At 40.2% G+C, this 15,481-nt stretch overlaps 1 protein-coding gene across 2 annotated transcripts in view; it reads left to right on the top strand.

The window, feature by feature from the left end:
• Positions 1 to 15,481, top strand: part of RPTOR (regulatory associated protein of MTOR complex 1) — a 328,366-nt gene that overhangs the window by 117,098 nt on the left and 195,787 nt on the right. For both annotated transcript variants that reach the window (XM_081849519.1, XM_081849518.1), the window contains exons 5-6: positions 1,251 to 1,397; positions 14,399 to 14,574. In XM_081849519.1, the coding sequence (XP_081705645.1) occupies positions 1,251 to 1,397; positions 14,399 to 14,574 (323 nt within the window). The remainder of the gene's footprint in view (positions 1 to 1,250; positions 1,398 to 14,398; positions 14,575 to 15,481) is intronic.

Below are 15,481 nucleotides of genomic sequence, written 5' to 3'. Positions count from 1 at the left end.
GTGGGAGGAGAGAGCACCTCAAAAGGATTCGGAGAATATTTATTGGTACATTCTTCTCCTTCCATTCACCTCTTGCTGCAACAAGACCAATGTTTCACTGCAGTATGATAAAATGATTTCCCACTCTTTTGAAGACTTGCAGTGCTCTAAATTTGCTTTGCAACTTGGCAGACAAAGGAAAGCAGCTAATGAGATGCTAATGGATTACACAGAAAAAGAAAATTGACATTCTCCCAGCCCCCTCCGCTACTTTCTTTTATATTTTATGATTCCATTAAAATCACAATTTTTGACCATAAAGTCAAGAAACCCTCAAAGTTGTTATTTTGACTTTACAGTATTTCAGGTACATGCCAGTGATTTGTATATTAAAGAAAAATGATGCACTGTACTGCCAGGTGGGGGGGACCAGAAATATTAATGGTTGCTCTTTTTCCTTGGTTGCTTTTTTTGTAATCTTTGTTAATCACTCAGAAAGTAGCCAAGCAATTCTACAGTACCACAGGTGCACAGAATTTGCAAATTAAGTTAAACTGTAAGACAGAAATCTGTTTTATTACCATGTAAGTAACTGGAAGCTGTTCCATGTTTTCTGATAGGTTCAGCAACTTCATAGGTTATACAGTAATTTGGTTAAAAGAAGTAGTGATTCATTTACTTGCCAGAGGTCTCAGCTCTATCTTTGTGCTTAGTTTTCAAGGCAACCATAAGTTTGCAAAATTGATGACAATTCAGTGAGTCTTCTGAGATAAGATGTCTCTCGTTCATGATTCAGGAAACAATGCATTTTCCGTACAAGGATGTGAATTTATTTTGCTTTGTACAAATATGCATAGGGACATACCCAGTATAAACAGCTAGTAATAGTTAACATATATTATTTTCACACACTGTGTTTGGTAGAATTTCACCTAACATTACAACATGTTCAGCTTATTTCTCAAGTTGTTCCTGGCTCTTTTTATGACCACAATCTCTGATACATGCATTATGATAATACATAGTAAGTGACAAGTGAGCAGAATTCAGAGTAAATTTGAGAACATTTTCACACTGGATGAACTCTTGTATTACTTTATGGGATGGTAAATGATGATTCCATAGCATCATTTATTTCCATTATATTTGGAATTGTTTCTTAACCCTGAAAACAGAAGTAGCTTGTTTAATCCTTCTGAGTATTGTAGGCAAAGGCTGCTGTTCACTGTGCAGTATAATATATGTGGGTTTTTTGTTTGTTTATTTTGCAGAACTATACGCAGTACATCCCTTTATCCATATATGATCTACAGACATGGATGGGCAGTCCCTCTATCTTCGTGTATGATTGCTCAAACGCTGGCCTTATTGTCAAATCTTTCAAACAGTTTGCCCTTCAGAGGGAGCAGGAGCTGGAGGTGAGATTGTGGGAATGTGAAATTGTGAAAGAGGGCATTATTCTTTTAGACTTTAATGGGATCAAGTGGGGGAAGGACCATGGGATCACGGCTAGTGAGAGCAGATCATACTGTGCTTGATGGAAAGATACGTCTAGCAACAAATGTGTAGGAGACTGAGCTGAAAAAAGAAACTAATTTGGGAAGATTCTTGCAGCTTTAATTTAGTTCTGATTCTGTTTGCTTTCCAACTGTATAACCATGGCCATTAATAGAACTGTTAATTAAATGATAACATTAATAGAATCTGCTTATGCCCTAATGGTTTTTACAGAGGAGATGAATGCAAGGTTGAAGTAGGTCTATATATCTCTTACACATTGCGTACTTAGATCTGCATAGAGATCTATTACAGTATCCTTACTCTTGCAACCAAATGTGCAACCGCTAAACTAAATGCCTGAAAGAGTTACAAAGAAGGAACTTGCTGTTGTTGCCATTAATTTTGCAGTGTGAAGAAGTGCCCTGGTGTTAATAAAAGGCGACATTTTGTGGTTTTAGTATTAAATTTATTGTGGCAAATGTGAATAGCAGAAGATGAAGCCATTAAATTTAAGAAGCTTTCACTTATGCCTTTGACACTGAATTTGGCTGAATATTTTCTCTGTACTTTGTAACTGCCAGAGATGCCTTATTAGAAACCAATTTCTTATTTTTATGTTGCTAACTCCTTTCCATCTTTTAAACTCTCACTTTGAATGCTAGAAGCTGAGCCAAACAGATCTAAACGGGATTCTATCAAGGTTGTCCATGATTCTAATATTTTACTGAAACAAAACTACATTTTTTTCCAAAGCCAGTCCTTGCTAAATGTTTATTAATTGACTTCCTTGCCTTTTAATTTCTACCTAATTATGGCTGTTGTCTCCCCATAGAATTTGTAGGCATAGTGTAACAGCACTTAATGATTCTAGTGCTCCAGTCCATCACAATTTAACTATAATCTTCTTATCTGTTAGAGTTTTCCTTCTCAAATCCTTTTATAATTTAAAATACACAAAAATCTTAGAGATGTGCAGTGACTCAGGTACTTTAATAACCTCTTTGGTCTCTTGTAGAGCATTACTGTAAATCAGGGGTGGGCAACCTTCACTCTGTGGGCCAAATTTGGCCTGCCAGGTTGTTTTGAGAAAGCCATGCCCACCTGTCCATCTATGAGGCAGGTAAGGGCAGGACTTGGCCAAAAGGGGCTTTGGTTGATCAGCCACTGTAACTAGGGAAATGTGTGCGGCCTTTGATGCTGACCTACTGTAAAGCTGGGAACAAATCCTTTCTACGGTGAGGGATAAACAATATCTATACATTGCCTGATGAAAAACATTTTAATATTAATCCACTGGTTTTTGTAAGTTGCTTTGTTTATGGAAAACCTTTGCTCTCTGGCTGCTAATCCAACATTTCCGTCTTGGTGCCTGTTTAGATTGCAATAACCTTCAGCCTTCGCATGCCAAGTATTGCTGTGGATTAACTGGCTAAGAAATGTGCTTTTCAATTTCAGAGTATACTGTTTATAGGAAATGTTACATATCCTGTTAAAAATGCACACTGCAATTTTTAAAAGTGGATCAAGGATTGCATTTTTTAAAAAAATGCCAAATGTGCAACAATGTAAAAGTGCACTATAGGTTTCATAATTAACTTAGATTTTGATCTTGGTACTTTATTTTTAATTAAAAAGAAGAAATGCCTGTCTGTCTCCGCCTCCCTCCCACCTCCCATTAGGCTTAATATTATTGGCTATTGTTCAGATGGTTGCTTGTATAAATAACGGATATTAAAAAGACAAAACATGTCCATGGTTATCACTTGTAAATATTTATTTTGGTAAATATTAATACTTCTAATTTAGATGAAGGCAGCCCATGCATTGTGGAGACTGGAGGCTATAAGCTGCATTTATTCAGTGCTGTTTGAAATTTATTTTCTGTGTTCCTTTAAAAAGGGATTGACCTACTGGATTATCGACTCATGGAGTAATTTGACATACTTTTAAAAATTTTGGCCTGTGATAGTAGTAGGGATTAAGGGATTGCCAGATGGTGTGTTGAACTGGCAGTTCAGAAATAGTTGTATAAATGGTGTTTAAAAAAATATGAAATAGTAGCAATGTGAAGCTTATGATATAGATTGTCCTGTTGCTTCTAACAGTCATTAATCAATGAGCTAAACTGCCCGGGAGGCCTCTTCAGTTCAGGATTCTTCTATTCATTTTAGATGTCTTCATAAGTATAGGCCACTGTTTTCCAAACTTGTGATAGTTTAAGGCTCGCCCCCCCCCCATGTAAATGGAATATGAATTTCACTCACATATTAGCTATCGACTACACGTATGTAGACCTTTCTCTCTGTTGAGAACTACATCATCTGCTATGATTCATAGGAAACAATTTTTGCATTATGGGTTTGAATTCATACCACAAGCATGTTCCTGTCAGCATTATGAAAAGAAGCTGCTTCCTCTGTGGGTGCAGGTTGGGAATGTTTGCTCTTGTCTTTAAATCTCAATGGGAAGCCTGCAATTAGGAGGAATTCTTCCTCAGCATGAATAGTGCTCCTGAGGGACAAGAAGATGAAGGGCAGAAATGCCAGTTCAGTGTTCTGAAAATGTTAAATGCCAATTCAGCTATTTTTGTACTGTTTTGTTAAACCAAAGATGAGAACATCTTCCTTGTTACTCCACTTCTAATCACCCAGAAGGGAAGACTTCACTTTTATAAAATGCCTTGTTGACTTGACAGAATCCCAGTGGACAAGATTCTAGCAATGTTCTGACCCTAAACAAAAGATGCAATGTGCCACTCAGTGGTGTGCAAACAGTACAGGCGTCTTTTTTCTTTTTCTTTTCAAGTTAATAGGACAGTAGGGCAGTGTTGCAAGAGACCAATACCTCAGATATATTTCTTCTGTCTCCGGTGATGAAATGAGCCATTGAAACAGGCAGCCAGTGCCAGTTCTTGAGTGGGAAATGGTTCTGAAATTTTCTGACACCAGCAATCTATTCCTCCCCTAATAAGTAGCCTCTTGGGAGGGGAGGATGAGTAAATGAGTGATATGAGAAAGAGAAAGAGAAAGAGAAAGAGAGCGAGTGTGTCAGTCCACATGAGAGAGAAAAGCGACCCCTGTGACCCCTGAAGGAGTATCCGGAGAAACTGTGTCCGTCCACAGAAAAGGGTCCCCAGCCCTTCATTAAGATTTTGTGTGGATTTACCCTGTTGAACAGGGACAGTCACCATGGTGGCATCCAGGCACTGTTGGACTGCATTTACTATCATCCCTGAACATTGGCCATGCTGTTCCCGGGTCAGATCTCAAACCCACAAGAAATGGGACCATTCCATTCCAGCTGAAAATCATACCCAAAATCCTATTAGGGGGGAACTTTATGGTATCCTTGCTTATAAGCAATATATTCTACCATCAGAAGCAAGGTCAGAGACTGCTTAATTACTTCGTATTTCCATGGTTAATTTATATACCATGATGTTTGACATAGGTCACTCATGAAACTTTGGAATTCAGATTCCAAATATTTCCAATAATCCTTTTGTCCAAGCCCTCTTGAGGTTTGGCCAATGTGCCTTGCCACCCTTGGATGGGTTGCAATTAAGAGAGAGACTATCTTTGGAATGCCTGCTCTAGGGAAGCCCACCTGGCACTTGCATCGATGTCTTTTAGGCAGGCATAGGCAAACTCAGCCCTCCAGATGTTTTTGGGACTACAACTCCCATCATCCCTAGCTAACAGGACCAGTGGTCAGGGATGATGGGAGTTGTAGTCCCAAAAAACATATGGAGGGCTGAGTTTGCCTATGCCTGCTTTTAGGCTTGAAGGATTGCTCATTTTGGGAACGTAATTGAATTGCTGCTGCTGTGTTTTTTTTGTATGTTATTTTAATGTTTTCAATATTGTACTTTTATTTTATCTGATTTTTTTTACTGCCCTGGTAACTGAAAATGACTGTTGAAGCTGTGTGGTCCAATTAATAATAAAAGCAGCAGTCTCTGTTGTTAAACGTTTGTCTTGACCTCTTCCTCAGACCTTCCTTGGCCATTTGAAAACCAGATTGAACTTTAGATATATGGTCTGTTCATGCTGACTCTTAGCAGTGAACACTGGCAGTTTCAGGGAATATCAGTGTTGTCTCTCAAGGCTTGACCAGACGCATGTATAAATGCATGACTCCGGGAAAGACTCTGAATCCAAGGCAGGTGCTGGGGCAGTTCAGACAATAAATAGTGCATGTGTTCCAGTCATTTGGCTGCGCTTATTGAGGACTAAAGCCACCCTGTTATAGCTCTCAATTATCTAATTAACTAGCTTCATTGAGTTCAGAGTGTGTCTGTAAACACACCATAATTCTGGATAGCTAAATGAGCTGCTCAAGTGCACTGTTGGAACAAAAGGCTGCTTAATCTTCCTGTGTCATCCCACATAATTGCGTATATCTGAAATGCCTTATTACGTGTCAAGAGAAGCTGGAAAGAGGGTGGGGTGGAGAATTTGTGCATATCATAGGACTTTGCTCGGGCTGTATATAAATTAATAGTGACATATGAGCCTTAGGTTCTTAGTCTCCCCACATCCCCACAGCTTTATTTTCATGTCCTTTTTTCAGTCTCTAGGGTATTTTATGTTAGAGCAGTAGAATTTCTTGTGTTTATTCCTTCTCTGTGTGGGAATTAAATGCTACTGTGGGAGTGCTTGTTCCTTTAGCCAGAAGTACGGTACATGACTAACTGCTTCTGATCAGAACTAATGAGATCAAATTTGCAGTTTTGATTTGTTTTCCGTCTTCAGCACAGATGAATCTTTGAAGTTACAGTCCAGAGCACTGTTACAGTATATGTCAGTGGTGTGTGGAATTTTCCTAATCTATCATCTTCTGGAAAGAAGAAATTGTTCTCCTTTACCTTTGTTAGTACATTGACGTAGAAGATCAGGATGCTGTCGGTTCTGAGAAATCACCAAGCCGTGCCAGCATTCAGAATGATGGGAATTGTAGCCTCAAGCCTCCACGTCCAATACTTTTGACACTATCACTCCAAGGAATAAGCAATTCTTCCCTTGTTCAGAACACACAAAAACAGCACAGTAAAGCCAGTATCTAAACAGCAACAAGTGAGAGGATCTGAATGCATTTTTCTCCTAAATATGTACTGTATTGGCCCGAATGTAAGCTACACTTTTTTCCAAATTCTGACAGTGAAAAGATAAAGGGCGGCTTATATTCACGACCTTATGTTGCTGGCAAAGCAACGTGGTTCCCCACCCCACCCCAAGGAAGCAGTCCAGGAGCACGGGCCATGGTGCATAGCCCGCCCCCTGCTTCCAAACCTCCCCTGAGCCGTCGAGGAGAAGCAGGGGAGGCTGCTGGCCAAGCAGCATGGCTCCCCCTCCCCAAAGAGGAACACAGGGCAACGGTGCGCAGCCTGCCCACCGCTCCCAAGCCTCTCTGGTGCTTGGGGAGGGAGTGCCGGGAGTACCAGGAGGTGGTAGTGTCAAGATGTGGGTTCCTGCCCCCCCCATTCAGCCGGGAGGCGGACTGCACCCACAAATAAGCCTTGAATTTTAAAGGTGTAGCGTATTTGCGGATGCGTCTTATTTGGGCCAATACAATATACTGGTGTAGGAAAAAACATGCTCAGTTTCGTACACCAATGAAAACCATGTTCATTAATAGGTGTGGAGTCTCAGGTGTCTACTTTGTTTTTTTGTTTCTGTTTTTTATACCGGGGGAAAAATAAAGAAGCATTGCTTGAGTCTGGTTTGTCCCTAGGCAAATAGATTTTTCTCATATTGAGGAGCCCCTGTGCTTGTTGAGTAGTTGTAGCTCCAACTGCCTGGCAGGCATAGAGCCAAGCCTATGCCACCCTTCTTCAGCTTAGAGTCACCCATTACCTTTTCTCATTAGTCAGTGGCCCTCCATAGAAAAATGTTCCTCGTGCCTGGCATACACCTGTGTGAAGATCGCGCATGTATCTGTTTTGCTAAATATGCACTTGGAAAGCTGCATTTTCCAAATGTAGTGCACTTTCCTCATCAGAATACACATGTATCACCCTCACGGAGCATATTGTACACTAATGTATGTTGGTTTTGCAATACCAGTGCTTGCCTATGTGGGAAACATCATGTGTGAAATGGGGACCCTGCCTGAAACAACCCGATCCAGTCAAACTCAGCATGAAACTGAACACATTTAATAGAAGTTTAACCTGCTTTCTATGAGAATCTCCTCCCCAAGCAGAGAACTGCGTACAGTAGTAATATAGACACAATATTTAAACTTTAAACACCCCAAATCCTAAGAAACAGCCAGCATTAATGTTCTCTGTGCAAGAGTCCTTTGCAAAAATAGTAATAATAATAACAACTCCTGACCCTAACCATAGAGTGAAGCTGTGTATGCTAGATCACTGACCCATTCACATCTCTGCTACTTGTCACTTGTAATGAATGAGATTATCAGATGTGTGTTGTGTCACTGATCTACTGATTAGCTGCCAGGCAGTCAGTTGATTAGCAAGGGGAATTGCTGCAGTCTGCAAAGTAAAAAGACTAGAGAAGCAGCAAAATTGAGGCGCAGTAGCCAAGAGTATTTAAATAGCTTTTAATTCCAATCCTATGCACAGTCTAAATAAATCTAAATGTACGTAAGTCCTGCTAGCTTCTGTGCTTTAAGCGTATAACTCCCTCCAGATTATTTCTGGTGTTTATATATTCAGAATGAAGATTGTTCTATCCAATGGAAGGCTGCCCAGACAAAGTCAACACTTGTCCTGGAAAGCTGGCAATACTATTCCCTCATCTTAGCCCAGAGCTACTCAGCTGATTTTGTTTCATCAGAAAGCCTTTCCCTCTCAGTTCAAATGCCACAGCTACTTGGCTGATTCCAGATTCTGAACTGCTAAAAACTCATCAGGTGGTAGCTTCATATTTACAAATAGCAGTGACTTTTACTATAACAAAATTAACCTAGAAGTGCCACTCCTTTTAGTGGGGGTAGGTAATGTGTTGATTTTGTAACATGAGAGTTGCCTTTATAAAAGTGGTGCTCTCTTACAGAGCTTTATTTTGCCCCTGCCAGGCATGTGAGCAGGTTTCATATAGGCTACTTTTCAGCTAGGATTGCTATGTGCTTTCTAGAAGTTCCTTCGTGTAGCATAATCCAGCAGTTGTCACTACAGTATTTATGGCATGTGCTTTCAACTTCATTTTGTGTGTTAACTCATCTACTGAGCAAAACTTTTGCTCTGCATGATATCTATTGCTTGTTGTTTGGGTGAGTGAGGAAAAAACCTCAAGAATCAGGACTCCCTTGATTCAAGGGTCAAATAGTGCTAGAATTGCACAGTGTTGGCTCTTTACATTATGATGGGGGATACTAATTTGCTCACAGATAAATGGATGTGTATCCCAATTTTTATAATTACTTTCACTTGAATAATAGGATCTTGGTTAATGTGTAATAAGTGCATACACTTGTTACAAATCAGCCCTATTATGTGTCTTCTATTTCAAATTCTTCACCTTCAGATTGATCAGAACAATAATGGCCTGGCTCGTATGTAGTACTCAGCCAGGGTTATTATACCATGGTTTGTTTTGATTTTCTAACTCACGCCTAGCTATTTAACTATGGTTTGCTAAGCACAAACAAACAATGATAATAAGTCATGGTTTATTGTTGGCCTACAATTTCTGGCTTCTTTTATCTGTGGCTTATCATTATGTGTAAACTGTGTGGCGTGTTCAGCCATTGCACTCAAGTTGCTCGCCGAGCTGCAGATTTGCAAGGAAGAAAGGAATGGAAAACTTAACCACTCCCAAGATGAAGCTGCTCTCTGTAGTGCTTTGCCTGAAGAAGACTTTACCCCGAACTCTGCCTAACAACAGTTGCTTTTCCCTGCTCCACTTCTCCATGGCAAGCTCTTTCCCGCAAGGCAGACAGTTTCATATTGTGGTGCAAAGGGACCTCTGTCCAGCTAGCATCTATAAAAGGATGAATAAGAAAGCAGCAGTGCACAATGGAACCGTGCATAGTGATAGTTAGCCAAAAGTACTTTTATTAAAAGCTGCTTAGAGGGAAATGAAGCAATAGCTTTTGGGGTGGGGGTAATTAATAATGCAGTCATTAAAACATTTAAAACTACTAAGGTTTAAAACATTTGTACTTCTGAAAGTAGCACCATGAAATCCTAGCAGGGTAAGAATAATTTCAATCAGCACCAAAGCCTGACACCTCCCCCCACCCTTCATACCCTGTTGATTACACTTTGCAACTTAAGGATAATTAGCATCTTTTGTTCAAGAACTTAGAGAACAGTTCACTTGGTGCAGGGATGTCTGTTATCTGACAACCCCTCATCTGATGTTGGGGTGAGCTTTGATTTGTTTCTGGTTTTCTCAGTGTTTCTATGCCACTGGTAGGGGTTTTTTGTTTTTTGTTGTTTTACACACACACACTCAAGGGAACCCCAAGGACACATCAGTGAATCTCAGCTATGGCTTGTAAATACCATGAGTTGCAGACACTCTCCACGATGGATGAAGAAACCCAGTCCCTTACACCAGTGTTCCCCAACCTGTTTTTCGACTACAGTTCCCATCATTCCTGACCACTGGTCTTGCTAGCTAGGGATGATGGGAGTTGTAGTCCAAAAACAGCTGGAGACCCAAGGTTGGGAAATACTGCCTTACACCCTTGGATTCTCAACAACAGATGGCCTCCCAGAAGCTAAGAGCAAAATCTTGGATAGAAGAGAAGGTGGCAGTGGCCATTTCCACATGTCCTAGAGGAACTGGTTCCTTGGTATAGGAAGGATACTGTGCTCATCTGGCTCTCCAATGAGATGTGCTAGCAAGGATACAATCAGAATGCTGTCTAGTGCAGGAAGAAAATGAATGCCTTGAGAAAGAAGGAAATCACTACCCACAGCAAACACTCAGGAGTTGGGTCCACGATGATGCTCTTAAGTGATTAGCAGTCTTCTATAGACAAGAAAGATGTGACTCTGTGCTACACCTCAGGGAGTGACAACATTGTTCCCAATCAAGTGTCAGAGGGCTAATTCTAGAACAACTGCAAAGGAAACCTTCAATCAAGCCCCATCACTGCACCATTGTCCTCTGGCCAAACAAGGCAGACCCATTTTCCCACCCTTGGATTCTCTGGCCAAGGAGAGCTACCAATTCTGCATAGAGCAACACTGCCTAGCACTCCTGTCCCTCGGCGTTTACAGCTCCAAGCCTTGTGCTTGTACGGTCAAAAGCAGTCCAGGTGCCCCTGGATCCTGGCTTTTCCATGCAAAGTGGACAAAGCTGCTTGGGTTGACCACGTGTAGGGTGACAACATGTCTGCAGCACAAGGTTAGTCCAAGCTCTATCTCTGAGGAGATGAAGATAATACCATCAGAAGAGCAACCGTCAAACAACACCATGGTGTATCAAAGGGCTCTACCACCAATAGGGTCTACAGTGTTGCTCCAGAATGAAGACTTCAGCATTCTTCTATCTTAAAAGTATGAAGAGGAAAAGTGAGAGCCATAGCAGACTCAGGAGGAACATCAGCATATTTTGCTGGACTTGATATCGGGAAGAGAGTTCAAGAAGGCAGCCCACTGGAAGTACCTTACCTACAATGTGTTGGCACTTAGGATGCTGTCAGATAAGACCAACAACAGATGGTTGACTCACCAAAACTTGACATCCAGCAGGCCTTGACAGACAAACCCCTTCCTCCACCTTTGGATTTGAACAGAGAGCCATTCCTGCTTTGGAGCATACTCTCTCTAGGGATCTCTCTCAAGGTAAGCTTACTCCATTCCCAATCTAAAGTTATCTTTGGGATGCTGACTGCCAGGGAAGAACTTACCATCATCTCTGAAGCACCCTCGGTTCTAATTATTTAATTATCCTCTTTCTTACAGGATCTTTAGGTATCACAGATGAACAAGAAGAACCTGAGAAGTGCACTGTCCTTGAGAAACATGCTGAAGTAGAGGCAGCGCTAGTCATGCGAAGGAGGCCCACTGACCTAGGTCAGCTAGGCTTAGAAACAGGAGGAAGGTGGATCAGCAGCAGCTTGCCAAGAATTTAGTTAAGACCACTAAGGACACTGGAAATAGAATTGCATAAACTTTTTATGGGCTTGATGACCAAAAACCTCAACAGAGATTTCAGAACTGTCAAGTTTTGACGTAGTACGCATGTGAACACATGGCTGAAACCATGGCATCAGCTGTGAGAGAATCTGATGCTGTCTTCAAGAGGTACATGGTACAGAGAGCAGCCTTAAGACTGTATAAAGGTATGCTTCCGTTGTGGAGTGCAGTGTGGGTTACATGACATAGCACTACATGCAAGTTAGCTACCACCTCACCCAAATCCCATTCTTCAGTTTCAGCAGCATCCTCTTACCACCATTAATCTCCCTCGGAACCTTGCAAAGTTGTAAATGTGGAATATTCACCATAGGAACAACTCACTTTTCATTGAGTTTGCTTTGTATTACAAGCTTAGTATGGAACAGCACTACTTGTTACTGTTTGAAAGTCAGGTTATGAACTATTTAAGTAAAGATCGAGCAAAGTGTGGTTGGGGTTACTTCCCTAACAGTAATATAAAAGCACATTGCAGAAAAATGCTTAATTCTTTAAGTGAGCCATTATTGAAAGTTATCTCCTTTAAATTAGCAGGTTTAATATTTACTTTTCTGTAACTGCACTGGTTTGTAATATCTACTGCTGAAAAGACAGTGGTTTAAGATGCTTACTTCTTTAAATGTATAGGGGTAATTAGAAGTTTGCTCTTCAAAATAGTTTTATACTGAAAAATATGTACTTTGGTACTTACTCTACCTTTACTGTTTAAACATGATGAGACCAAAAACATGTATGCAGTCATGTTAATGTGTTTTCTCTCTGTCTGTGGGGCGGGGACATTGATCAAGGGTGAGGAGAAGCAACCAGAGGTGGTGATGCCCACAGCTGACTCTCCAAATTCCCAGTGTGCCCTTGGGCTCAAAAATGTTAGCAGCATTTGGCCTTTGGGAAGCAGGCATAGCCACGTTGCCTAGCTTTGTTTGCTCTCAGTAACTGTTGTATTGTAGTGAAATCTGGTTGGTTGGATGATGACAGCACTGTTACTAGGATAAGAGTCTGTTTCGAACATCAGTATGTGCAAGCTGTTTGACGTTTCTGTTATTTCTGTCTCTCATTGTGGCTCAGCTTTCATGGCAAATAGGGAATGAACCGTTCTCAATTCATACCAGTGATGTCATTCAGACCTTGGGAAGCAATTTCCTGCTTTGGAGTAGTTTCACTATGTTGGCTCTTCTTCTGGTTACTGAAGTGTTAGGGACTTGCTTTGAAATTTCTCCTGTGACCAACTGCTGTGGAGTGTTCCGAAAAAACGTTTTCTTTTTTTCCAAGCTGGTTACCATCAAAGGCCCATTTTAAAATTGAGCTTTGAGAAAGGATCCATACAAACTGCCTACATGCAATCTTAGCAGTTAAAGAAGACTTTTCATTTCTTTTTCTCTTTGTGTATTCATTTTCCCAAAAGGATTCTTTCCCTTCTGCCCTGTTCCCTCAAGCATAATGTTTTATCTTCTTGCAATTCTCCTTTTTATTTCTAATTTGCATATGAATATGAGTAAGGGCTAGTTTATACAGACCTTTCCTAGCTAATTAATATTTCTGATCTCCATTGTGGAGGTTTGGAAGCACTATTTCAGCTCACATTTGTAATTTGGAACAATTGCTTCCCTGCAGCCAGAATTTCAACACCAGAAATCCCATGAGATACCAGAAACTTCTTTTTTCACTCTCTCGGAGAGACACTGTGCATCAGATATAGACAGTTTCATGAAAGGCTGTTAAACTGGTTTTCAGTATGGTTTCTTTCTAAGCATTTTCAAATGATGACAGAGAAGTTTTTCTTTCATAATAATGTTCAGCCAATTAATATTTATACTGTTGAACTACTTCAGGTTATAATAACACTATTCATGAATGAGGTGGTGATATCTACAGTAGTTCATTGAATGGCCAATTTGGTAGTCCAATCTTTTGTTGAGCATCCTATAGAAACTTGTACTCAAGCAACGTCTTTATAATGGAAATTGGATCAAATTATCATAGTCTCAAATTAAACAAATTGATCTTGGAGTTTTTAAAAAAAATATCAGGGTGATGAAGGAAAAACAAGTAGAGACGTCATGGATTGGTCTCCATCCATGGAGGGTGGAGGGTTCAAAGGATTCAATCCAACTGACTGATCTTTAAATGCTTTCCTCATTTCCCCCCTAATGCTTTCTTAATTCTTTTTTTTAGGCCTTTGCCACAACAAAATATGCAAAAACAAACAAACAAACCCAAACCCTTCTGTTAAAAGCAAAGTAAAATTAACGCTGAATTTATATTTTATTTTGTGATTTATAATATGCTGCTTTATTGTGTATTGTTGTAACTTCATAGTTTATTGTCTATTAGCCAGCTTGGGCACTGAAGATGTGTAGGTGGAATACAAAAATATTATATTAAATAACATACCACTTAAGGCACCTGAACAGCCTGTATACTAGGCTTCATTCCTAAACCCTATCTTGGTTTTCAGTTATCCGTGTGGCCGATATAGGCAGAAGTTCAGGCTGTGCAGCTCATGCAGCCATCTTCCTGCAACCACTAAGGTAGTGCCTTTGAGAAAAATGACCCGTGCCATGACTAAAGAGTGTCGAAAGGCATCCTTTGGATAAGCAGTTACCCTTTGGATAGGCTAGAACTATTCATTTCTGCTTTACAATCTGCACCAGTATCATTAGTAATTTAATTGTTGATGAGTTGAATGGTTCTCTGAGCTTTGGCATCTCCTAACTAGTTTTGTTTCCAGAAGATTTTCTAGATACTGGTAGTTAATCATTAGGAAGACTTAACTGTTGTTTGTTTTAATTTCCTATGAAGGTGGCTGCAATTAACCCTAACCATCCACTGGCTCAGATGCCCTTGCCTCCTTCAATGAAAAATTGCATTCAACTGGCAGCATGTGAAGCCAGTGAGTTGTTACCGATGATCCCTGACCTGCCAGCTGACCTGTTCACATCCTGTCTTACTACACCAATCAAGATTGCACTGAGATGGTGAGTGACTTGTCTGCTATTTGGAGGAATATTGCATGTTCTATGAGCCTTGCCTGTTGGACTGATAGACTTGTTGACCCAAATACTTCAACTGCTTTAAAATATCTCTGCAGTACTAAATTACAAGGATTGAGGTGTTCATCTGGGAGAGTATCTTATTAAGCATACTTTCACCTTCTTGGCTTTGATTATCCTTCTGTTTATTACGTTTTGGATTCTAGCTGGATATTTGGGTTTGCTCAGATTAAGGGACTTACTGTGCTGGAAATTAAAATAGTCTGCCTTTTCACAAATCAGAAATACCATATGGTACAACACAATGTTATATCAGTAGACCATTTTCCAGACAAGCTATAGCGCTGATCCTCAAGTTCTTCTACTTGTGCATATTTCGTTTATTCCACAGGAGGTTTTCAGTGGTACTACCCTTTGAGGATTGGGGTGTAAATCCCATATGTTACAAAAATGCTTCAAATAAGCTAGTTAAGCAATAGCATGGAGTACAAAAATTCGCAGGCATAAACAAAAGAGAAGATGATTTGAAGTGATGTGGCCTTCTGCTGAGGCAGAGAGAGATGAAAGCATATTCTAAGAAGTTTACACTACCAAAACAAGTGGAACACCAGATACCTAATAGCTCTGATGCACAAACAAGTTTAAAGCTTTAGTAAATAGAAAGAGTGTCCAGTGCTTTCTTTTCCTCTTTCTGTTTTTCATGTCACCCTGCAGAATTAAGATTCTTTTGTCAGCTCTTCTGCTTTTGCAGTATTTGTGAAATTATTGCAGTTGAGTTGCAGTGTCAGTTTTGTATGCATATCCTGGCTTTCCACTCTGAACAGCTTTGCACTTTACATGACAAACCCAATTGCTTTTGGTAGCAAACTTTTAAAAGTGTGGACAACAGCAT

The sequence above is a fragment of the Podarcis erhardii genome (genome assembly GCF_964252035.2).
Source record: "Podarcis erhardii genome assembly, chromosome: 2".
Taxonomy (NCBI): domain Eukaryota; kingdom Metazoa; phylum Chordata; class Lepidosauria; order Squamata; family Lacertidae; genus Podarcis; species Podarcis erhardii.
The sequence above is the reverse complement of the archived record's forward strand: the minus strand, read 5'-3'. Positions and strand labels throughout refer to the sequence as shown.